The sequence below is a fragment of the Gallinula chloropus genome, assembly GCF_964237585.1.
Source record: "Gallinula chloropus genome assembly, chromosome: 2".
NCBI lineage: Eukaryota > Metazoa > Chordata > Aves > Gruiformes > Rallidae > Gallinula > Gallinula chloropus.
In genome coordinates this window covers 103,942,729-103,968,898 of record NC_140086.1, presented here as the reverse complement: position 1 = coordinate 103,968,898, position 26,170 = coordinate 103,942,729, and the positions used below count along the sequence as shown (strand labels likewise).

The following is a 26,170-nucleotide window of genomic DNA, read 5'->3' as shown; positions in this document are numbered from 1 at the left end:
ATTGATCACCCCTATGGCCGGGGGATTGGACTAGGTGATCTTTAAAAGTCCCTTCCAACCCAAACCATATTATGGTTCTGTGATTCTGTGATTTTCTGATAGTTTGTTTACTCCATGTAGAATATCAGCTTGTTGTAGAAATTCTGAACCTCACTTGTTATTGTATTACATCTTGTGGATGGACTTACACCATAAGAAGTGGCTGTTAAATGATGTTAAATCAGTGCTAGCTTTACTCACCCTTTTTTCCTTCTTGACACTTATATAAATGGTTTCATGAGATCCAAGAGAGTGTAAAGTTGCATGATATTTTTTGGTTTTACTTGTTAACCTCAGAGCAAATGTAGACTGTGTCTAGTCTATACAATGAACACCCATGTTAGAGAGATACCTGAGCTAATTCTAAGATTGCATACCCACATAAATCAGCCCTCAGCTATGCTTTGATCCTAGGTGCAGTATAGCCTCTCATTAAAGCTAATTACTCTTGGCACAGCATCATGCTGATGCAGCTGTGCAGCTTCCAGAGCTAGCTCATTTGGCACTTAGCTCAGGGATCACTGCAGTCTTGGGCATAGAAGTGCACTGTCATTTGGTCAAATGAGTGAAGCTTTCACTCATTAGTCCAAATGGCCATTTCATTTGGGAATTAGATAAATGATGAAATCTTCCAGATGCTTAGTCTAATTATTGTAAATATGGTCATGATTTTTGACAACTACCTGATTATTAACAGATAGCCATTCCTGCATTTCAGTCAAGCAACTTGGAACAGCAATGTCTCTCTGAGATGTTGTTTTGATGGCTTTGATTTTCAGTTGTGTCCCTTGAGAAGTAACCTTCTCAAAGCAGGTCCTGGGTTCCACTACAGCACTTCAGGGTAGCATCTGTAGCCCTTTCCATGTATTTTCAGCAGCCAGGAACAACCTATCAATGTTGTTTTAATGTCAGCATTGGCATCACCATCTCTCACCCCTGTGCAAATGAGGGCAACAGGGCAGGTAATTTGGAGATGACTTTGTAAAACTATCTTTAAATTCAGCTGTCTAAGTGGGAAAGGTGGACAAGTTAGCTGCTTTCAAATCCTGGAAAGCCCTCTTTTCTATCCAGAGTCTGCTAAAGCCAATAGTAAGGTTTCCAGTGACTACAGATATGAGACCTGATCTTGACTCTGGTGTTGGATTCCATATAAAAATACATAAACCACTAGCTCTAGATACATGTAACATGTCTATTTTTTGATTAATTTTTCACTAATTTCCAATCATTTTTATGAATTATGTCTAGGTTTAGTCAGTGAGCCCTTTATCAGCAGTGTATATATAAACAAACTGTACAAGAAGTTTGGCAGATATTTCCTTACACAGATAAGAGTATTTTCAAGCTGTTGATTTCATGGAACAAACAAGCAAAGTGGAGGGGGAAATATCTGGCAGATTTCAGTCCACAGTTTGTAGCTTATTGTTATATCCTTTGATTTTACAGTGTGCCTTGATTCTAACCATAACGAGACATTTGTCTTCTAAGAATGGGATTTCAGAAGGATCCTAAAGAAGTGAGGTACTATTCCCTTTGGTGTAAGTCAACTAAAACATCAGTGAGTCCCACTGAAAGACATGAAAATACAGTGGAGGTAAAAGAAACAAAGTACAAGGGAGGAGATGAAAGTATGTGTTTCAGAGAAAGGATAATGGGAGAGAAGAAGTAGAAAGACAGGCAGACAAAACTGACTGTAAGGAGAGTTGTAATGCCTTCTTCTTTTTCCCACAGCTGATGGGTCTGTAGAACCCCTAATGCTTAGCATCTTGTGAGCACCCACCCAACTGTCAGCAGTCTCATTATAGCTAGAGATCCTAGCCTGCAACTATCAACAAGGATCAAACTAGGAAAATAGGAAAAAAGAGACTAGGGGAGACCTAGCTGTTCATAGATCTTGAATGCCAGAAAAGTCTATCAGCTCATTTAGCCTGACCTTCTGCATGGCAAAGGACGTATAAATGAATACTACTTCATGTACAGTTGAACTTCAGAACATGGGTTTAACTAATGCACATCTACCAGAAAGACTTGAAAGGAAGGACCCAGAATCCCACAGACAATGCAGTCATAAAATCATAGAATCATAGAATACCAGGTGGGAAGGGACCTCAAGGTTTGTCTGGTCCAATCTTTTTGGCAGCTTGCACCCATTGCCCCTTGTCCTTTCTGTGTGACTCCTTGTGAGAAGGAAATCTCCATCTTCATTGTAGATGCCCTTTAAATAGAGCAACATGGTAATAAGATCTCCACTGAGCCCACTTCTCTCAAGGCTGAACAAACCCAGTCTCTCAGCCTTTCCTCCTACAGCAGGCTTCACAGTCCTTTGATCATGTTTGTGGCCCTTCTCTGAACCCTCTACAGCCTGTCAACATCTTTTTTGTATAGTGGGGACCAAACCTGAACAGAGTATTCCAGGTGTGGCCTGGCAAGTGCTGAGTGGAGTGGGATAATGACTTCTTTATCTCTGCTGGTGATGCTGTTATTGATGTAACACAGCATCCTGTTGGCTTTCTTTGCAGCAGCACACTATACACTCATACTGAGCTCCTCATCCACCAGGATCCCCAGGTCCATTTCCACAGAGCTGCTTCCGAGCTGGGTAGATCCCAGACTGCGCTGCACTCCCAGATAATGTTTTCCTAAGTGCAAGACTTTACATTTGTCTTTGTTGAACTTCATAAAGTTCCTGTTAGCCCACTGTTCCAGTCTATAAAGGTCTTCCTGCAGGGTAGATCAGTCATGTGCCTTCCTTTTTGCAGGCAAAAGCCTCATAGATTTGAGATGAGGAAATGCTGGGATCTAAATAGAGCTAAAAAACAAGAACACAGAAAAAAGAGTGAGAAGGGCATTTTGTTTGCCAAAGTTGCTCTTCTGTGTTCTGGACAGATGGCTGACAATAATCTGAGACCTTAGAAAATTGAATCGATGAAAGAAATGTGTTGAGATTTAATTATATGTAATTGCACAAGGCACAGAAAGGGTAAAACTAAGCCACAACATTCAAGTTTATTGAGTGAATATATGTGGCAGGAGGACGTAAAAAAATTACCCTTGTTCAGTTTTATGAAGTTTATATCACAAAGCTTTGTAGTGACTAAATAAATTAAACCCCACATTTATTTTCTTTTATTATTTTATAAATAAGCAATTTGAAGCATTTGTTGAATATCTGATACTCATTCTCATTTCTTAGAATTATTTCTTTAGGGTATCTTGCAGAATATAAAATAAAATGATCATTATGAAAACTCACTTAATAAGCTACAAAGTGACTGACCAGTAGAAATTTCTGGGACCTGTGCACCTCATTTCCTGTATGTTTCTGAAAAAATCCTTCTCTGGTTCAGTCCATCACTGTAAAAAAATAGTCACATGCGAATATATATATGATACTTTTATAACCATCCCCTTCAAAAGTTTGACAGACTAATACCACTTTCCTGTCAACCAAGGATGTATTCAGGTCAAAGATGCCACATCATGCAAAGGTTATATGTGTACACTATACTTGAAAAGCAAACCATACTTAGTTTTAAAAAAACCCTAAATAATTGTTACTCTTCTACATAACTAATTACACTGAACTTCTGAACAAATTTGATGTTCTACTGGGTTCATTTGAGATGGTGTTAACTTTCTCCACAGCAGCCTGTATGGAGCTGTGTTTTAGATTTGTGCCTAAAACAGTGTTGATACGACACCAGCATTTTGGCTGAGCAGTGTTTGCACAACATCAAAGTCTTCTCACTTTCCTATTTCTCCCCAAATCAGTGTGCTAAGGGTACTAAACAAGTTGGAAAGAGACGCAGCCAGGACAGTTGACCATTGGCCAAAGGGATACTCCATGTCGTACAAAACCATACTCAGCAGTAAAGCTGGTGTATAGGGAAAAGAATAAGTGGGGGCACTGTGTTGTGCTCAAAGCCCTATCCAACCCGACCTTAAACACTTCATTCCCCTAGTCCCTGCCTTGAAATTCAGGTACTCAGGAGATGTGGGGACAGCAATTACCAGTGAAAACTGAGACAAAACAAGTTGAATACCTCAGCCTTCTCCTTCTCTGTTGTCACTAGATCTCCTATCCCATTTATGGGGGGTGGAGGGGTGGGGATGTACAATTTCTTTTCTCTTCTTTTTTTCAATAATATGACTATTATGTGATGTTCATCCATTTTTGTTTAAGTACAAGTATCAGTAATTTTACCTAGAGATGACCCGGGGTTGAAAATATACTTCATCTGTAGACTTCAAAATTTATGCCAATGGAAACTAAGAATGAAAACTCAAAACCAACAAAAGAACCTGCCTGTGAGACATACTGTTGTGCAGCCTCTGCCTATCTGCAAAGCTCTTTTCATTGACATACTTCATGTTTTTTCAGTCTCTCAGTCTGGCAAATAAATTTCCTCCCCTTTGGTTTTGTAAGAATCATGTTTTTGGGTTGCTTGGGATGGATCAGCACAGTCCATAGATGCTATACTGCTTTCTCTAACTTACAGCATGTCAGCAGGTGCATACACCTGCTGACAAATATGTAAAATACATATTTTTATATAAAAAATATAAAAATAATTTATACAAATGGTAATCTTACTTTCATTTTAGAGTGAATAATTTTTTACAGTAAGTACAAATTTCATTATAAGTCTTACAGGCTGTGAGACAGATTTCATTTTGAAGCCCTGCATAAAGCTAGACTCTGCAGTCACAGAACTTGGAATATCTCTATTTCACAATTCTCTTTACATGCTCTTTGTCTTTAAAAAAAGAACAATCTCCCTAAAATAAAAAAGAGATGTTTTCAAACATAAGACCAAGATCTTGTAAACAAAGAAGGATACTTACAGAGGTTTTCAAAATCCTGGATGGGGTTGTACTTAAGGTATCCACAAGCAATATCCACCGTGCCATCAGTTGCCTAAGAGTAAGATGAAAAGTCTGCTAAGGGGTTCTCATTTTACAGCCTTGTAGAGAGACAGTTTTAGGAGGCAATTCAAACCTGAGAGTTAAAAGATCCAAAGCAGTTTTTGAAAGTAAAAGAGAAATACAAACCTTTGAAAACATAGACTCAAACAGAACATGCAGACAAAGCACTGGAGAGATTTTACTCTACTTCCTCATTTGTCTGAGTTTGTTGGCTAAACCACTTATAAGACATAATAACATTAAAATGAAACATCTTTATTTCTATAATGGCAAATTTTGGCTTATACAGATTTTCTGTCTTGTAAAGTGCAAAAGGCCAAAGAGACTAAATTAATGGCTTATGAAAGGCGGTTTACCCCAGAAATTAATTTATTTTATCCAGAAGAGAACAGAGAGTACAACAGCAATAACATATGCTTTTAATTTTTGATTTTATAAGCACCCACTTTTGCAGGAAAAAAAGAACCCGAAAGGTGTGAATTTCTTAACAAATTTGGATTGAAATAATATTCTCTGCAAAAGGTTTATTCATATTATTCAAGTTTGCATTAAAATACAAATTCATTCTGACATAATCTTGTGAAAATCTGTTAAACCATGAACTGAAGTATTTCCCACTATTTATCAGAATTGTTACTGATAATGATCAGGAAGGGGTGCTTCTACCACAATTTAATAGAGTTGCTGAGTAAGATTTTTATAAGACAGTTTTTATTAATTTAAGTAAATAAGAAACCACAGCTGTACTAGAACACTGAAACCGTAATTGGGCACCTGAGATTTTTCAGAAGAATTTAAAAGGGCAATGCATTTTTCTTCTTTTATATGTAAGAAAAAACAAATGAAATAGAAATCTTGGCTGTCTTCTGTCTGCTATTGTCCTTTGTGAATGCTATCATTTATACTCCATTTTCTGGTAGCCCTTTCATCTGATTTTTTGCCACCATAATAGAATTTACATTGCCAAATTATATAAACTAAATATCAGTAGGAAAGTCAATATTCTATTTCTCCATTCCAAAATAATCTATATATTATTAATCACACGCCCTTTTTAATAATTAGTATAAATTATATATAGTTTGCCAAGGATGACCTGCAGGAATATCTAGTAAAGGCTAAGGAATGTTTGTAAAATTTCTAAACATGTTTTGAATTGTCCATTATAAATAAGACACTGTAGTGCTTGCTTTGAATCCATTTTTTTTCAGGCATAAAATCTCACATAGGCTATTAGTACTGAATTATTAGTTCATTGTAAAAAATAATTGCCTCTCCAAAGAAAAAATGTGTCAACTTCTTCTGCACCACTCTCTTATCAAAAGGTGTATTTTCCTAAAAAAAAAACCCCAAACCTATAGAAAGCTGAAGAAATTAAAAATTAACGTAATCATTTCAGGGTCTGCTGATGTTTACTTCTAAAAACTGGTGAACAGATTTTTCCAATATTATTTAAATTATTTGTGGAAATAAGGAATCCTCTTTGAGGGTATAATTTAATCTGTTTAAATTTTATAAGCCAAACTGATGTGATTTCCATCACATGCTCTAGAAACTTTTCACAGTGGCTTCCTTGGAAACACATTAACTTCTACTCAACTTAGAAAGAACTGAATGGACTCATAAATTCTGACAGATTGCTGAGCAGTGTGTATTTCTAGTGAATATTGCTACTTGTTGTTTAGGAAGTATAACTGACTTTGCTTACAATGTAAGAAGGGTTCCCTCTTGCTTGGTGTTTCAGCTGCTACGGAGGTTTCCTTTTCATTTGATGTTGGAAACGGGCCCGTGGAAATTGTCGTTCGATCTCCCAACCAGCTCAATGATGACCAGTGGCATCGGGTGAATGCTGAGAGGAATGTCAAACAGGCCAGCTTGCAGGTAGACCAGTTACCTCTGGAGGTCCGGAAAGCCCCGACAGAAGGACACACGCGGCTGGAGTTGTATAGCCAGCTCTATGTTGGTGAGACGGAGAACGGATAACTGGGCTTTACTCGCATATGTGTGGAACACTCTGCCACATGTCTTGTCAGCAGCAGAAAATAAGAAAATAAATGCATGTCTGTAACTATAGAAATAATAAGATCAATTAAGAGAGAAATATTACGTGCTGGCAACTTGTCGTTTTTGTCTTTCACCACCTGCAGCTCTTGGCTGAAGGTGCCTCTAGTAGTTGGTAGTGAGACAGACACACAGACACACAGACACTCTTTCTCCCCACCTTCCCCTCCCTCCTGTTTTTCACCACACACACACACACACATTGTTTCTCACCACAGAAGCGAAACATTCTGCATAGCTCTTGCCAGGACTGCATGTGCCTGCGGTGCCCATCGTAGCCTCAGCAGCCCTCTTTAGGTTTGGTCATTGCTCACACTTCTGCATTCACAGCTCTCGCTGCAGTCCTTTTACTTCAGTCCCATGGGCTGCTTGCCCATTCAATGTAGGAAAGCATCTCACAGTGTTCCACAAATGCACTCCCCAGAAACAAGTTAGTCCAGATGCTTTTTGGAGCTGCTGGTCTCCACTACATTTTGGGCAGACTATTCCAGCAGCACTCATATTTGTCTGACTGTTAGCCCCAGGGCTGCAAAGTGCAGACATGCCAAGTGCCATTAGCTGGAATCAGAACTGCGTGAAACGTTGAGCAAAGAAGCACTTTCCTACTGCTCTAGATATCTGGACCAGAGGGAAAGGGGAAGGAAAATAAGACATTATCTCACTTTTTTCCCCATATTAGTCAGGGTTCAACAGCAGAAATGAATTAAAATTATGTTTAATGCCTTCACTGCCTTAGTAAACAGCACAGTGTCACTGCAAACTGTATAAGTCACCAGATGTGCACTCATCATTTACAAGCTCAGATTCTCCTTTACTGATGACTGTGGTCCCAAATAAAAGGCAGTTTCAAAATAAGGTGAAATTTGAAGATTGTCTGAAAGAGGAACCCTTAACCTTTTAAAAGAAACACTAAGATTTTTGCCAAAAGCAGAAAGAGATGGCTTTTTTTTTTTCCAGACTCAGTTCTTGGGGAATTGTTAATGTTAATGATTTTTATTGGTAGTTTTGAATTAACTGTAAGACCAGAAATGTTTTGGAAGACTTTCATTGCCAAAAATCAAATGTCTAAATCTGCACCAGGTTTTATTTCTTTCTGAATGATATCCATTCATACAACTTGGTGATTAGAGCATAAATTGCAAAGAATAGATTTAAATCCTTACCCAGAGTCAGACAGATTATCAGTCTGAGTTGGAGTGTCCCAAATTAACACCCTGAACACTGGGCCTCAAGGGTAATCTTCAAAAGGAACTGCTTCAGTCCCTCCTGTTCCACTTTCTGTAGAATAAATATCTATTCCTTGGGCCAGCAAGAGGTGAATTCACTTCCCAGGGGCTAGGATAGTCACTGGGAGGGGAAAGAGGGAAGTTTAGATGCATTAGGGTTTTTTTTTGTAGCTGCAGTGTATATGAGTTTACATGAAATGGACCAACATCAGAATGCCCTCTGCCCTGTGCACTCAGCACTGAGACCAAGCATTGCCTCCTCTTTCTCCAAATCATGCAGTTACCATGAGCTTATTTGAAGTGGCCCATTTTGGTTTGTATTTAGTCCTCTTCCCCACTCAGGTAAATAACAGCCTCTGTGCTGTGTGGTGATGAGCATTCACATCTCCCCAGGGACTCATCAGCACCTGCAGCACTGCAGTAATCAAAAGAATGAGAGAATGAGGAGAAATGATGACAACCACTCATTGTCTCATTGTTATTTGCTTGCATTTTTTAAGGCTTTTTTTTTGTTTCTAATCCAGCCCCAGATAAAACTTTCCTTGCTGAAATCACAGTTTTTAGCAAGTGTTTACCAGGGGGAAAAAAAGGAACAGTTCTTATTGCATGCTAAGAAAAGGCATCTCAACCCAGATTTTCAAACATAACTCTTCAGTGTTACATCCTTCACCCTACACTTGGGCAACTAAGCAATATACCCGATGCTGCTTGGCAATTAACTCCTGTATTTCCTATTGCAACTGAGAATGTGAATTTAAATCTTTTGCTTATTTTTTCATTGTGCCTTTGGAAAATGTAACTCTGTGTAACATGGCATTTGTATCATCCATCATCACTAATAATATGGAAAGTAAGACTAAATCTTAACAATCGAGCCAAGCCCATTTCTTCCACTGTTAACTCTAAAAGTCTTGAAGTTGAAATGCAATTACAACTTACAGTGGAGGACTAGAATCTCTAATGTCTAATCAGTGTAAAGCAAACACACATATCATTTATGCATACCTGTGGTGTAGAATCAAAAGGTTAGGTTTCATTCATTTCACTGTCATTCAGACAAGGCAATCTCCTGCCTTTATGAAGAAATTACTTATTTCCCGCTTTTGTCACAAGCTTAGCAGAATATTTCATGCAAAGCAACAACAACAAAACCATTTAGTGTTGTCTCACAGTTTTACTTTCCCTCTCAGGTGCTGCAGGAGGCCAGCGAGGCTTCCTAGGTTGCATTCGGTCGTTAAGGATGAATGGGGTGACGCTGGACCTGGAAGAGAGAGCAAAAGTCACGCCAGGGGTGAAGCCTGGCTGCTCTGGACATTGCACAAGCTATGGAATGTACTGTGCAAATGGGGGTAAATGTGTTGAGAAATACAATGGCTACTCCTGTGACTGCTCCAAAACTGCCTATGATGGACCATTTTGCATTAAAGGTAAATGCTTTAGTGCTGGACACAGAGTATGGGAGAACTATCTGCCTGAGAAAAAACACAATACAATCAATGCTTCAGCTTTTATTAATTAAACAAGTAAATCTTCTTTAATGCTTCCTATAAACAAGTCAAATTATACACCCAGGATTTAAATATGATGATTTAAAACCACATCTCTCATTAGTACTGATGTATGTTACCTATTTAAATCAAAAAATGCATCAAGAATTGCTGTAGTCATAGTGGGTCTGGCAGAGTGTATTAAGTAGTCTTGAACTGTTGAACAACTAATTCCTACTAGCACTGTGTCATGATTCTTTAGAAAAAAACACATATTTAAACAAAACCTACTTAGTCTCATTCAGAAACATATTTGGAGGTAGGTAGGTGTTAGCTTTGGGTATAATATCTCATCAATTAGGAGGCCAGAATCTGGATTAAAAAATTTATCCATTCACAGGCAGATTAAACAGTAGCTCAAACTAGGTTAGGGATTGAAAGGTACATATCTCCCACATCTGTAATCACTCCTTCTGAAATACCTGAATTATGTTCTCAGTTTTCAAAATCAATGATTGTAAGAGACCAATTTACTATAGATAAACATGTCTGCGTAAGAAAGACAAGGAGTGAGGAAAAAAGGTATCATATACAAAAAAGGGGGAGAATGAAGATGCTAATTTATTTCCACATTATGTTTTTTTTCTTATTTTGACCAGGAATGATTGTGACAAAGTAGTAATGGGAATATAATTTACCAAACGTTTGTGCAGTTTGCAGGCTTTGTGGCTATGCATTTGTTTTCCTCACATTTCGTAAGATATTCTCATTATATTCTTGAAATGTTCTTCTCAACACCTCTAATGGTTTTGTTCCTTTCACCTGAGGTACTAATGTATCTCAGCAGCTCTTTCTCACCATGCTTATATTGGTACACAAAATCATCTAGTCTGCTGCTTTTCTTAATCACTTTCAAACCTTTCTCAAAAGTTACTAATCCTACAGTTTCAGCTAAAAATATGAAGGCTCTTCTCATTGGTATATGTGATGTTAAAGAAACCTCTAGTCTCATAAACTGCTCTTTATGCACCAAATTCCCCTAATGAAGCTGTCTTGGGAGTACGGGAAATCTCTTGTCCTTTGACATTCTGGTTTCCAACGCCTTCTTAACATCTCTTTTTTTTTTTTTTTCCAAGTCAGACTTTGAGGATTACATAGCAAATATTCATACCCTGCTCCCTTCCAGCTGTCCTCAGAGGAAGTCAAATTTATAACAGAAAGAGTCAGTCTTTTTACCTGATGCTGGGTTATGGACTGTATTTTCTCCTCACACGCTTCAGCAATCTTCATTTATATGGATATATTTCCACCTTCATTTCAGTTTATCATAACGAAGCTTTGTTTATTGCTGATTTTGCTCACACATTGGAGCACCCTCTTCTAAATCTACAGGATTGTTTTCACATCACCAGATATTCTGTTGAATCTCTAGCATGGTAAATTTATACTTTCAATAAATATTATGTATTTCTAGTGCAGCAGAAGTGAAGCTGTGCTAGAAGTGAAGGTATGCTGGAAGTAAAGCTGTGAATAGCTTTCACTGTGCTTGCAAGCAGGAATTTCACCAAATTTTCACTATGCCGTGGTGCTTCAAAGACACATTATAAAATACATCCACCACATTCAAAACTGTACATACACTACTTCCTGGGAATGTGAATATAGTGATTTCAGCTAATATAGTGAATGGCTTGTCATGAGTTGAAGAATGGTAATGCATATTTAGTGTTTGTGATCAGTAGCACAGTGAAGTTACCGGTAACCCATTTAGGCTGAAACTGGGTCAGTCTCTGACAAATCACTCACAAAAAAAAAAAAAAAAAAAAAAAAGATGCCATACTCAGTGAATTCACATTTTAATGTTTTTCTCTATTGCCAAAATTTATCACACTGGCTTCTATTTGTGTGTCCTGGTTCTGGCCAAGCCAAGGTTAACCTCCCCAATCAGCCAACACAGATGAGCTGAGTTAGCTGGAGCTGTTTTCCACATCACCTGACACCACTTCCCCATAAAAGCAGCTGGCTGGGAAAGGGTAGGGACTGGTTGCCTTCAGGACAGTCTGAGTGTGGCTGGGATGTTGGACTGGTCAGTCCTTGCTGTCAGGCAGCCCTCTGTAATCATTGGGTCAATAAGGTACTCTTTGTTGGCACTGGGTGTGAGTGTAACTAGCCATTTATTGTTCTATATTTATGGGGATATTTGGCAGTAAGCTGTCCTTATCCCAGCCCACAGAGGCTCTGCCTGTTTCTCCTCTGGAAGTGAGCGAGCGGCTTTAGTGGGCATTTGGCCTCTAGGCAGGCCAAACCACCAGGGTGGTTGAGTCACCTTCCCTGGATGTGTTCAAAAAAAGGGTTGATGAGGTACTTAGGGATATGGTTTAGCATAGGATGGGAATGGTTGGACTCGATGATCTTCAAAGGTCTCTTCCAACCTTGTGATTCTGTAATTGTGTTTTTCTGTTTCTTATGGATAAGAAGGGGGGGACACCCTATTAATGCTTATACATATCGTAAGTACGGGATGCAGGGGGAAATGCCTGGACCCTTTTCAGTGGTCTGTGGAGACAGGACAAGGGGCAATGGCTGCAAGTTGGAGCACAGGAAGTTCCGCACCAACATGCGGAAGAACTTTTTCACAGTGAGGGTGACAGAGCCCTGGGACAGGCTGCCCAGGGAGGTGGTGGAGTCTCCTTCTCTGGAGATATTCAAGACCTGTCTGGACACCTCTCTGTGCAATATGAGCTGGGGAGCTGCTTTGGCAGGGGGTTTGGACCCGATCTCTCGAGGTCCCTTCTAACCCCTACAATTCTATGATAAGCCCCAAACTTCTGCCAAAACTAGCAATATGCTGAAATGCTTTATTTTTACTGGATGTAAAAATACCATTAGGGGAATAATTGAGCACCTAGCAGACACACTCTGGTTTTAGCTGGTCTGTAAGCACTGTAATAGCAACAGCAGAAATATTGCACTATATTATATCATAATATTCCCCAGTCCAGCCAAAGGCCCAGTGCTCTGACAGTGATACTTTGGGCTTGCAGCAAAACTTGATGTAAGCTGCTGCCACTGGGCAGCTTCTCTGTAGAAACAACAATGTGGCACTGGGATGAAGTTAGAGGATAAATTAAACACAAAATAGACGGGGTTTGGAGCATCCTGTGATCAAAAGAATTGTAAAAAAACCTCTGTTACAAACAGTGCTGATAATTAGATCTGTAAAACAGTTCATTTTCCGCCCATTAAATTTTACATTATAAATTTAACTCAGAGTACACCTTTTAAATCAAATAAAGCACTGGAATAGCTTGTGCATCTTGTTAAGCTCCCCAGACTTGTGAAAGCCTAGTATGAGGCAAACATGAATATTTTCCTTTGTTACCTTTACTATTCATGTGAATATTTTCCTTTGTTACCTTTACTATTCACATCAGCTGCCAAGATATGACAACGTTTGTGCTTTGCAGGATAAGCTGGGACTAGGTTTCTTTATTTTACCCCTCTGAGTAAACGTTCCAGGCCAAGCAGCTCTGTTGATTTGATGATCAATAATGCCTGACTTTTTAAATCATTGTATTCAAACCAATACAAGATATTACCAGAAAAATATGCTACTCAGCAGGTGTGCATGGTGGCATAGTATAATACCTTTCAGTACACCTCGATCTTTCTTCCATTTATTTTAATTTGCCCCAGGAAGCTCCTCTTTCCAAAAACTCTATTTTGATATTCAAGTCACTTCCCAATGATAAGCTTTTTGGAGTTGGTTACATAGTTAAACTGCTGGCACAAGTAGTGGTAGAAAAAAATCAAAGAAAAAAACCCTATCATTACTATAAGGAAATAACCATACAGTGGTTCATAAGTAATAAAAATATCTCACAATAAAAATAGGCCTCGTATGCTGTAGATTCTTTTGATGATGAAATCCATCCAACCCACTGATTGATGACTGACAAGAAATTGCCTTGTCTCCAGCCTTATTAGCATCAGATCACAATATGATTGATGTTGTAGTGGCCTGGAAATTCCATTGGGATTTTTTACAAGGACAAAAAAACTTTATTTTTGTATTTGGGTCATACACAATTGGCTTCACTTCTTTCAATGCTCTGAAAAATTATTCAAAGGCCTGCAGTGTTTCTGCGGGCCTACAGATTGCTTTCTGACCTTTGCTTAAGCAAATATTATCTTTTTTTTTTTGTCTCACAGCTGTTCTATCATCATAAACATATCTCTGAGAAAACAATTTTTGTTCCTTTAAAAGCAAACTCTTTCTTAAAAAAAAGAATGAAGGTCAAATGTCAAAACAGCTATGCAGAGTGTGTGGCAGCACTGTGGTGTGGGGGATTCCCCAGGGAGAAAGCATTCCTCCTTTGAGTATTAAAGTGCTGTGGATCAATAGTAGAAGAAGAGATTGCCCACCACCAAGAGACTGGCAAAAAACCAAACCAAAACAAAACCCCACCAAAAAAACAGCTGGTGCTGTGAGTCATGTGCCTTCAAATGTGCTGGAAGGATAAATTCAAAGCTTCCCAGTTTCTATGCAGTTAATCAATTTGCATCAAAAACCACAAGGAGATGAACACAGTGTATACACTTCTTTCTTTCAAGTAAATCTCAGATTCACAGTATTGTGAACTATGGGAAGTATTGCAATCCTTATGACAATGCTCAAACTGAACTCTTTGATGTTTGTTTTTATATTGCATGAACCCTTAGCCCTTACAGTAATATTGTTGTGGTCAGATTTCCTTCCTTTTTTGCTCCCTTCTCTGCCTCAAAGAGAAAAATCATCTTTTTACTATGCTGAGTGGATCCAAAAAAGATATACCAGATCTGGTGCTGTCGCATATGGATGAAGCAACTGCACATTTCCACAGACTCTTTGGCACTTGACCACCTCCAAATTCTGCCCATTTGTCACAATCCACAACCAGACACACCAATTTGGCAGAGACTAAACCTCCTTGCATTCCAGCAGACCTCAGATTGCTCTGGGTGGTTGGGGCTGCTGGGCTTTACCCAGAATTTTTCAGTTCTAATTGAACTGAAGTTCAATTAGATGTTTTATTGTGACCAGCTTCTCGTGTTTCTCAGGAACAGAATTAAGACTCAAAACAAAGTCAAATGTCAAGTTACTTTACTTGGCCCACAAGAAGTGTGCAAGAGAAGAGGGGAAGAAAGAGGGGAAAGAGTGGAAAAGAGGGAGGGAGAGAGAGAAAGATTACAATAGCTACCACCACAGATCTGTGTCATCCCATCATTATGATGTCTTCAGGTCCGGTGGGGCAACATTCCTCCTCGTCTTTGTTGGTCTTGCCTTTTTTACAATGTTGTCTCATTGCATAGTCAGTAAGTCCTTGGCATAGCCACACCTTCCACCTGGTGATGGGATGCATGCCCATTGCCATCTCTAGAGGGTCCCCAGAAGTTTGAGAGGGTCTGAGCCCCCTCAAGAGGGTCCTTCCGTTGACCCTGGGCACAGAGGACTTGGGCTACATTCTTCAAGATAAGCAAGATGTGTATCTGTTCCTGACAGGTGGAATTCACATTATTACATGGTGATGGGGTTTTACAGTGATCAAGAGAGAAAAAAGAGAGGGGAGTAAGGTTCTGTAAGGCATATTGAAAGAGAAGAAAGAGAGGGGGTAAGGTTCTGTTAGCAATTGTTAAGGCATATCTCTAGTCCCTTACATAATTCTATTCCCTTTATTTTGCTGATTGCAAATACATTTCATTGTTTCGCTCTAATTAAGGATGTGATTGTTCGAGTGCTTGAAGGTAACTAACTTCTTAGCTTTCATTGTTCATAGAACGTGGAAAATAAAGGCAATGTTCCCTCCCACCCACAAAATGTTCTACTATACACAACATGACCATGCCAAAAGTTATATGAGAAATTTACCTTGGATGGGGAATGTTTGGCTCCCAGTCTCTTAAGTCTAAAAGCTGCAGTCGGGTTTTTCTACCTGTAGATAAAAGTTAAGGACTTGGGTCTTAGTGACTTATTATTGAGTAATATATATACATTCACAAAAAAATATATAGACTCTGTAAAGCTATTCCATTCTGCTGTCCAGTCAATACTGCCTTATTAAACAAGCACTGTTGTGTTCTAGTGCTTTGAAAATTTTGCTTAAGTTGCAAGAATTGTTTTATTGGATTTTTGGGAGGGGGTTTAAAGCAAAATAAACATGTTGTGGTTTTGTGTGGCTGGGTTCTGGTGGAGGAGGGGAGGCTGCAGGAATGGCTTCTGCAAGAAGCAGCTAGAAGCTTCCCCTGGGCCAAACAGAGTAAACACCAGCTGGGCTCAAGCCTGGACCCACTGCTGACCAAGGCTGAACCCATCAGTGACAGTCATAGCGTACATGCTGGAGCAGGTTTTCTGTGGTGGGGGAAGCTTGTGATTCAGTGAGGGTCCAGACCAGGCTGGAGCAGTCTGGGCTTGAAAGACAGAGATTTTTATGACTGCACCCCATAGAAGGGACCAACACACTCGGGCAGTTGGTGAAGAGATGAAACCCTGTGGGAAAGGACTCATGTTGGAGAAGTTTGTGGAGGGCTGTCTCCCATGGATGGGACCTCACACTGGAGAAGGGAACAAGTGTGGGGAATGCCCCCTCCACTAAGAGACTCCTAAGCCTCTCAATGTATATTTTCTCACTTGTCCAGCAAAAAGGGGAGTGATAGAGCAACCCTGGTGGACATCTGGCCTTCACAAAACCTTACATATCTCAGAGAGATATCAACATTATTATAAACTGAACTTATCAGCCCATAATAACCTACTTATAAAATGCAAGGATTTATTTTTCTGTATACAGGGTGATAAGATTAAAAAACCCTAAGTCTCAAGTAAGAAAATGTGATAAACTTTCAGGTTATTTGCCAGCTAATGATAATAGGCCTGCTTACTGAGTGCAGGTGTCTTATGAAAGATGAGCAGCTTCAGCAACATTTTCAGCTGCTGCAGCTGAGAGATTTGAGGTTCTCGCACCAGATACCCATGTGCAATATTTATACACCTGCATGCCATGGGAGTAGTATTGGCACCTCACAAGCTGATAAGGTATTTAGCCTTACAATAGCTCTGTGATTCAAGAAGATGGTTTTACTATGGTAATGCAAAAGCAAGCAAGACAATGAGGGAAGCAAGGAACTGCTCACTTTTAGAGTGGATACCTGTGGTACAAGAAGGAATTGAAGTCAGATCTCACCTATCAAAGTTGTCACTCTGAATATTGTACAATCATCAAATGGCAGTCTTTAATATTTCTCAAATGGCTCTTGCAAATCTGCAAGTTTTTCTCTGAGGTTACCTAAAGAGCATCGCCAAAGACCGCCCCCCAGGAAATCATGAAACCTGATCTGTTGTATATTTGACATTACATTTTTCTTCATTCATCCTGTTCTATTTGATGGGCATTTTTCTAAACATTACAGATATTTCCATTAGAAAGAGAGATAAATTTTCATGTAGATTCAGCAGAGAATACAAAGCATGGTTTGCCATTCCCTTATTCTGAACCTGCTGTCCTAGACATCAGTTCAAATGGCTGGACCTGTATAAAGATTTATAGTATTTTCACATCAGCAGAGAATGAACTGCAACTGTGATTTTCCTGACATTTTTAGGCTTTTGTTGGTATGTGCACTTCTGTCCAGGTATAGCAAGGCACCTGATTTACAGGGCTAGAGCTCAACCTTGCCTAGGTATGCCAAACTGCTTCCCGGCAGAATCTACCTCTCAGCATTGACTAGGGAGACTTGAAAGTGCAGTGAATCAGGTGGCTTAACCCCATCTTCGGTGGCACTCATCCTGCTCCACTGAAGGTAGTGGGAAACTTTGAATGGATTTATGATCAGGCCCCATAGCTTCGCTCTAATGCATTATGTTATATCTTCCAATTCTGATTATTTGTCGTTTTTTATACTGAGTACTGATAGATTCATAGAGAAGATGCAAACCCTCAGTTGGTTTGTGTTCAGTTAATGCCAAGAAGCAATTGCTGTATATTTGTGGTTTACTCCAAACATAGAAAATTGAAACATGCATCACAAGTTATTACAGTAATGGCAGCCAGAATGTGAGACTTGAGATGTAAGACAAAACCTTTAAATCCCCACTTCTTGGTTTCACATACTAAATACTGCAAGCCTGAAGGTAGAATAAAATGTTTAGTGAGCTAACCAGATGAATTAGGAGCATTACTGTTTTCAGACCAGAGTAACTGCTCTCCCAGATCAACAGCTGTAAGATTCTGACCCTTCACTGATGCCCTATGGCCACGATGTATCTCAGCAAAGAGGCTTAATCTTTGTGACCACAGCCTGGAAGTAGCTGCAATTTCTGGCTCTCTTGTTGCACATTTTTAGCCACAAGCCAGACAAGTGAGCTCTAGGTAATCTGTATTCAATATTCATAGCTATATAAGAAATCAAAAAGGAAATAAAAATATGCATCGGGAAAGAGATTTTGTTTGGAAGTGTAAATTGCCCTAACAATCTTTGTATATGCATCAAGTTTCAGAACACCTCCAGTGGCTGTCATTGCTTAAGATTTTGAAAATGCTGCTTTTTACATCCAGAACTCCATTCAGGGAAGACATACAACGTACCACTGGCAAGCAGCATCACAGAGTCATATTTTTAATTTACTGAATCTGAGCAGGGCCAAGGAGGCATTTAGGGCCTCCAGATGGGACATGCTTACAGCTGTAAGAAGGCATTTCAGTCAGCTCTAAAACAAAGAGGAGGGAATCTTTCTGTGCTGCAGTTTTGATGTGCCCTAGTCAGGCTACATAGTTGTCAGGACTTTGACTCCACCTTCTGTAAAGCAGGTGTTTTGCCCTGTTACCACACATTAGTAAGATTGTTTTGAAGGCCCAGCCTCAAAAAAAAGAAGACAAATACAGTAATATGAGAGAATTAACCAGCCATATTTTCTCCTTTGTCCCCAGGTAAAAGGTGACACAAACCAGGTCTTGGGGTTCCTTGGAAAAGTGTGAGGTGGCAGTGATGGGCCAGTGATAGCTGTCTGAGTGCAGAAAGCACGTTACACCTCTTATGGTGCCACTTTTGAGCTTTTGCTCTTGTGATGAAATTTGCTTTGGTTTGGGGTGGTTTGTGTTTTTTAGCAGCTCCACAGATCTGTTGCTTCTTTACTTACTGGGAGCACTATCTTGCCCTTGATTGATGATAGTCCCTATTAAGATTCACTTCCCAGCACAGAGCCAATTCAATCGCTGTAAAGCCTGATGAGTTCTGTATCTTTTACGTATGCCTCCAGATAAAAAATCTTGCTAAAACTATGTTCAGCCACACCTGTGCCATGCTGGCAGTACTCTTCGCAGGTGAGGGAAATGTAATGCTGAAAGAAGACAGGTTCTGGGTGTGACTGAGTGTATGGTTAGAAGAATCTCTTTAACTATCTGAGGAGAGAAGAATTGACAGAGACAGCTCATTGAGGTTAAACCAGTAGCAAAGGAGAATCAGGTTCCTACTTGTATTTTCTTAGGCCTATGACACCAGCCCAAAAATGTCATGAGATTGTGGACTTTTTGTAAGTGAAATGGGGATTTTTTTTTGTACTTATTCAGGTTTTTCCTCCACTTTTCCAGTGGAGGAAAAACCTGAATGAGAGTGGTTTTAGGAGGACTAGGGAGATGACCAAAGAATTGCAGGCTTCAAAATAAGCTTATCAGTTCCGGCTACATGTGCTTTGGATCAGGTTTTGATTCATCCCTTTTCAAATTGAAGCCAGACATTTTTGTAAAGTATGTGCAGTGCACACTGGGGATACACATCTTGCTTGATAAAATAATTTCTAATGATCCACAAATCCTGTTCTGGGTTCCTCTACAAAGCAAGCCCAAACTATGTATTTGCAAAATCTGTCCACAAAGCATGACTACACTGCATATTGGTGTAGAAATAGGTACTACTTTCCAAAGAAATCTGATCTATTATCATCACATTTATTTCCCTAAATTTTCTCTCTAGAAAGGGCAGTTTACAGAGGAATCATTCATTCACTAAATTTTATACCTTGTCCCCCAAGACTCACCTCTTCAGATAGCCTTTGAAATACTACAAAAGAAGGCAGAGGGTGGTGCATGGAAACACCACCCACGTTTCAGCAACAGGGCTTTTACTGTGTTTTACCCCTTTTACTCAGGCAGCTTGAAGGGTTTTCTGAATGAAGGGCATCAATACTCCTTCTATCAGATCTTCAGAAAGACGATACACTTGTGACCTCCAAGAAGATAGATAGTTTTTTCATTGATCAGCCCTCAACATTTCCAGGCTATCTTATACCTGCATTCAATATAGAGAAAATGATGCTTTAGCTTTTTCTAATAATTCGTAATAGTTTAAACAGCCTGCACCTGTAAGCTGCTGAGCACTTTGCAGCCCTGCTGCATGGACTTCAGCTTCATTCACTAAAAAGCGTAATTATGTGCATCAGCCTCTTTGCTGAGCTGGAACTTCAGGGGATTCAATATCTTCCTGTTGAGGGCCTAATGCACTCACACAGCCGAAGTGAACCGTGAACCTTTCTCTCATCCTTCCTCTTAAAAGAGGTGGTGTGCATGTGAGGAGAATTTCAAGGCTCATTACAGTGGCTTGTACGCCTGTAATAATACAGTTATACTGAAAATTGTTTTCTCAGCTCAAATAAATTTAAATGTACAGAACAGCTTTGTCAAGAAATCCTTTTGGGGGAAAAGGAAAAAAAAAAAAAAGTCTTACCATTTCAGAAAGCACCATTTACTTAAAGCTTTCGTCCTAGTAATGAACATCTAAAGTAGCAATTCATAACGTTCTTGGCTGTGGAAAATGGGTTGCAGGCTTCCCAATTCAGTCCCAGAGCAGCACTGAGGTCAGGACTGAACGTCCCAGTATTCCCAGTAAGTGAGGCCCTGGGCACGCACAGCAGCAGGCAATTGTCGAGATCGCTCCTAAAATGAAAGGCATGACAAGCAGTAACCAGACCAGAGGCGAATATAATTTTGCATCAGTGTGCTGCATGCATACGCGGAGCCCCCGCGGGGGCTGCGGGCCCGGCCAGCGGAGCGGCAGTGCCAAGCGGCGTGGTTGCCTGCATGACAGGAGCCGGCGCTGGCAAATGGGGCTGCCGGTGCTGCAGCAGTGTAATTGATACAGCATCTGCCCGAGGAGCAGCTTGTGGGAGCTGGAAACAGAGGCTGAAGAAGAAATAAATCCGTGGTTGTAGGGATATTTTTCAGCCAGTCTGGCAAATATTTAGAGCTATAGCATATGCTGCTTTAGATTGGTAACTGCTAATGCTTGTTTTCAACGCTGCCATTAACAGCAGAAGGCATCGCATATTGGGGAAGTATTGTGAGGATAGGGACCTTCACTTTTTTAATCCAGGAGTACTTAAGTGTACTGTACTGCAAAATATACCTGTTAAATTGAATTGCCTCTCCCATAGCTGTTTCCGGGTGAATTAAGGTTTCTCCTATGCAATGGCAGTTATAAATCTATCAGAATGATCAAATTATTTATAGCATCTTGGGACCATGACTTGACTCCACGTTTTATTTGGCTGCACAGTGAAAGTGAATATGATATTTTGAGTTTTGGAGAATTTTTATATGGCAACAGGAAAACATAAACTTTTCCAGCATTAGATTCTGGAAAGGAGCATCAGTGAAGTCTATTACAATTTTATCTGCCTTGCTATCTTTTCTCTACTCAGCTACTCTGAATAAAGTCTGCAGACTCATTCCTGATTTGCTCTGTATCACTGCACAGTTTCTAAACTGGACATCTTCCTTCATATGTTTTGAGATAAAGCCTTTCCTTAGAATTATGTGAAGACTCCAAATGCTAAAAGGGGAAAAAAATTAAATTTCTTTTTAAACAAAGACAGTGTGTTGATTTTTCAGAAGTTTACAATAGCAGTTTTGTACCAACCTGTGGCAACTTTGCATCATCTAGGAAAGTAGTATATGATGAAAGTTGCTGGTTTTCTTAAAAAACAGGTCACCTTCAAGGATTGCTTATAACTATTATTTAAATACAGTACTCATATACTATGCTCATAATCTTTATTCATCATTATTTGATCCCTTAAAAATGTTCATAAACATACCTTTTTAATTAAGTTCCCATGTGATTCTAAAATTTCCTTTAATAATGTTGCCCCAGACAGCAAAGCCTCTCCAGCACCTGTCCAGTCACTAAAGGAATGACGGCCATAGGAAGCCAGTCCTGCAATTCCCAATAGACTCAGCAGATTATACACTACCAGTGGTAGGCAGCTGTGCTGTGATTCCTGTGGGAGGCTGTCAGTCTGCCTTCAATGTAAGAATGTCAATCTGGAACTATGCTTTTATTATTAAGAAATAGGCAGGACTGCATTTTTGTCAGAAGTAATAATGAAGTTTTTTCAGAAAAAAAGTATTACTTCTGCCAAAAGTAGTTTTATTTTCTGTCAGGTGTACTGAAACATGACATTTTGTCCAGATTCGTTTGAAAAACTTTGGATAGCACCTCCTGGTAGCTACAGTTCAAGTGGTGTCTCTTTTATCTCCTGTAAGAGCGTCCTGGTTATGCAATTCTCATGAAGGATTATGCTAGTAGTGGGTGATTCCTAGCATTGGGTTCAATCCTGTTTCAAGCCTTTCAGGTGTTGGAATCATCATCATTCTTTTCTGAGGTCCTTCCAAATCCACTCAGAATTGCTGGCTTTGCTTTTCCTTGGCAGTGCTTGTTTACTCTGTTCTTACATCTCTCTTCCTTGTATCCTTTTTTGGAACATGATCTGCCACAAGACCTCAATGAGAATAAACCTAAAGCATGTTTCTTCTGGTCTGAGGCATTGATATGAGATACAGACATAGGCTTCATGTCTGTCTTTTGTTCTGTGAATCCAGGTACCCGCCAGTAATATGGAGATTGTGCTTTTCATTCTCATCGGAAAATACTGAGGCTTAAATAGTGCAACAATAGAAGCATGCATAGATTAGGACTGGTTGAATCAGTAGCAATATGCTTCATGCAAAAGGTGTTAGCAAGTCTAATTTATCTTTTTTATTTTTTCTTCTTTTCCTCTTACATTCAAGATGTTGGAGCATTTTTTGAAGAGGGAATGTGGCTTCGTTACAACTTCCACTCCCCAGGCACTAGCATGAAGGATTTAGTTAGCCGAACGCTTTTGAGTTCCATAGATCCTGAGACCACAGCACCTGACCTCAACTTGCATAAAGAAGAGCTCAGCTTCAGCTTCAGTACCACCAAATCTCCTTGTGTCCTACTGTACATCAGCTCCTATACCCAGGACTTCATGGCTGTGCTTGTTAAGCCTTCTGGTAAGCAGCTGCTCTGGGGTCCCTCCATTGAAGAGAGTAGCCCCTTCGCCCTTGTCATGTACATAGGACCTGAAACTGTATTCTGCTGCACTAAATTTTGTTAATAATGTAACGGTTCAATTCAGTGGGGTTTCACTAGCCAACCCTCCCTCTCAAAAACAAACCAACCAACCTGTTATAAGAGTCAGATCACTACCATGAACTAGCATTACAGACAGGACAAGTAAGCATCCACATGTAGGCACCTTAATCACTGAAGTCATGGCAATATCATCAGCAGGCAGTGGAAAGTGTAATGTAATGTTCCTCTAAAAATTTGATTACCCAGTGCTATGTAGCACAGTATATATGTATGGTCCTAAATGTTTTGGTGCTGGTTGAAATTTGAATATAGTCTATTTTCTGTTCATTGTCAAAACAGAATATATCTCAATTCCAAACATTGCCTTAGTACCCCATGAAAATCATAATTAGGATGTTTTTACTACTGTTGTCTTGTATTGGATAAGTAAGTTACTATGACTATTCCCCATGACACTCAAATTTTTCCTGATGCAGGGAAAAAAAAAGGTGCATGTGAGAAATCCCACATCAGACATCTCAACTATAGTTATAAAGGTCTAGGTCTGCACTTTTGGGACAGAATATTTCAGATTTTGATCAATAATCGGGTCTGCATTTCCCTCTTCAAGCATCCTTCCTTTTAATCAAATATCAAATTTTGTTATGAAGAGCATATATTTCAGTTTTGATTAGAAAAGAAAAATCTGCCTGGCAGTAGGTCATGAATATCAGTTAAGCACTTTTGACTATACTTTTCTAACAATATAACCTGAGATTTTCATTTCACCATATATTATTAAATTTCCATAAAAGTCCAGACGGTCACCTGTCAACAACAATTAAATGTGAGAACAAGAAAGTCTCTTGTGTAGATTATGTGTCAGTGTTCATTTGTTGTAATTTTACCTTTATTCAATGCATATCAATGGTTTATTCTTTAGAAAATATCACACTTTGTATAACTTCAAAGAAATTTACTGCGGCAAGGATAATAATCTCAACAGTAAAGTGCTAATTGATGTGCTCAAATTTATACCAATTGTCTATATAGTTCAAGGCATAGTTCCAATTTCTTTGGTTTGCAATCTGGAGTGTTTACATACACTTTGGATTTGAGATGCTGCTCATTGTCACACTTCTGCATTATAAACCGAAAGCAATTTTCAACCCAGTAGCTTTATAATATCAAACACTAGCTCTTCTACTGTAGACACCAGCTCTGAAAAAAATTTAGGTCTAAAAAGATAACAGTTGTATGTGAAAATAAACAGGTGAGGTAGCTGGTGAATAAAGAGTGCTTTTCACATTTCTTTCACTAGGGAATCTGCAAATTCGGTACAGCTTAGGAGGCACCAAAGAACCATATAACATTGATGTGGACCACAGAAACATGGCTAATGGACAGCCCCATACAGTTAACATCACACGGAATGGACGGGACATCGTACTGCAGGTAAGTTGTAGGTTGATTCCATGACTTGTAGCTTGTAGCATTTTGTGTCTTTATGGTCTCTATCCCTCTGAAGACAGTGCAATTTAGGAAATAAAAAGTACAATAGATGGGATTCTGCTTGCAGATCACACTTCTAGTAGTTAACAAAAGCTATTCTCTCTTTCTATTGCATTATTATGTTGTTCTGAAATCCTCATTCTAGTGTGATGACGGCTGGGCTAATACAGGTGTCACTGTAGATGCTCGAGGGCATCAAAGACATCTGGGATGATAAATAACATGGGACTTAGGATAGATCCACGCCATTTTGAAGCAACAGCTGGAAGCCAGAAAGGATACCCTACAGCATCATCTTAAATGGCAGTAGAGCCTGATACACAAACTAAATATCATGCTGTAAGTCCTGAGTCTGCAAATGAGAATGTGTTTAAATTTAAATTTCCCCTGCAGTCCAATGAAATTGGAAGAGCTGTTTGGTGAAGATGAGCATATTCTTAAGTCATTGTGTGACAGGAGTCTGAGATTGAGAGTATTATTGAAGGCACATAGCTCTAATTTATTTAGGTTTTGGTACAGCACAGCCAGGAACTCCATCTCTTCATATCTCAGTTTACAAACCTTTGAAATAATACAATACTATTTAAATAACCGAGGGGAGTGCTACCAGAAGCAATCAATGTTTCTAGACAGCTTTCCCTCTGTGGTCATTACAGCACTCTGTTTTCATTCCCTGGTTGTCACATCCACAAACATGGAGATTGCAGCAGGGTATGAAAACAGTTCTGTTGGCAGGAGAGTCAGGTGGAAGGGAAAGATTAATCTGGATTTGATAGTTCATAAGAAGCAAACCACAACCAATAACAAATGAAATAGAAAAAGGGCAAGTCTCCTTGGGAACCAAGCCAAAAGGTGAAGGCTAGTAGCTGTCACAGTATTATCTACCTAAAGATTAAAATAGATCCCTGACAGTTATTGTTTCAAGGCATCAAAAAGAAACCTGTTCAGTGCATTACAGTGTCATTTCACTGAGGCTCCTGGTACTTAGAATAACACTGGATGCACTGAAGTAGAATTGTCATAAAATTAGAAAAGTTGCAAAACGTGATAATATGAAAAATATATAGGCAATACATCCAAACGCTCTTCAGCCTTTTGAAGGTCAGGAGGGGTATATTTTGATATATGTGTCTTTCTTGCGTGCTCTTGCATTTGGATGTATTTCTCTTACTGCTAAGTGGAAGCTACAGACCTACAGTTAAGTTCCCTTCTTCTGTTAAATGCTTCTATTTTGGGGAGATATAGCGTGTTTCCTATGAAGTCATGGCTGGCTGTTTTAGACAGCTGTAAAGCTCCTCTCAGTTGACTGTGGAGACAGGACAAGGGGCAACGGCCTCAGGTTGGAGCACAGGAAGTTCCGCAACAACATGTGGAAGAACTTTTTCACAGTGAGGGTGACAGAACCCTGGCACAGGCTGCCCAGAGGGGTTGTGGAGTCTCCATCTCTGGAGATACTCGAGACCCATCTGGATGCCTATTTGTGTGATCTGTCCTAAAGAACCTGCTTTGGCAGGG

General features: G+C 39.5%; 1 protein-coding gene across 1 annotated transcript in view; it reads left to right on the top strand.

Annotated features, from left to right (window-relative positions):
• CNTNAP2 (contactin associated protein 2) overlaps positions 1-26,170 on the top strand; it is a gene marked incomplete at both ends in the record, with an annotated part of 1,153,104 nt that overhangs the window by 1,047,072 nt on the left and 79,862 nt on the right. Inside the window, 4 exons of the mRNA XM_084260050.1 lie at positions 6,710-6,928; positions 9,443-9,679; positions 22,837-23,082; positions 24,465-24,598. Coding sequence (XP_084116176.1) covers positions 6,710-6,928; positions 9,443-9,679; positions 22,837-23,082; positions 24,465-24,598 — 836 coding nt within the window. The remainder of the gene's footprint in view (positions 1-6,709; positions 6,929-9,442; positions 9,680-22,836; positions 23,083-24,464; positions 24,599-26,170) is intronic.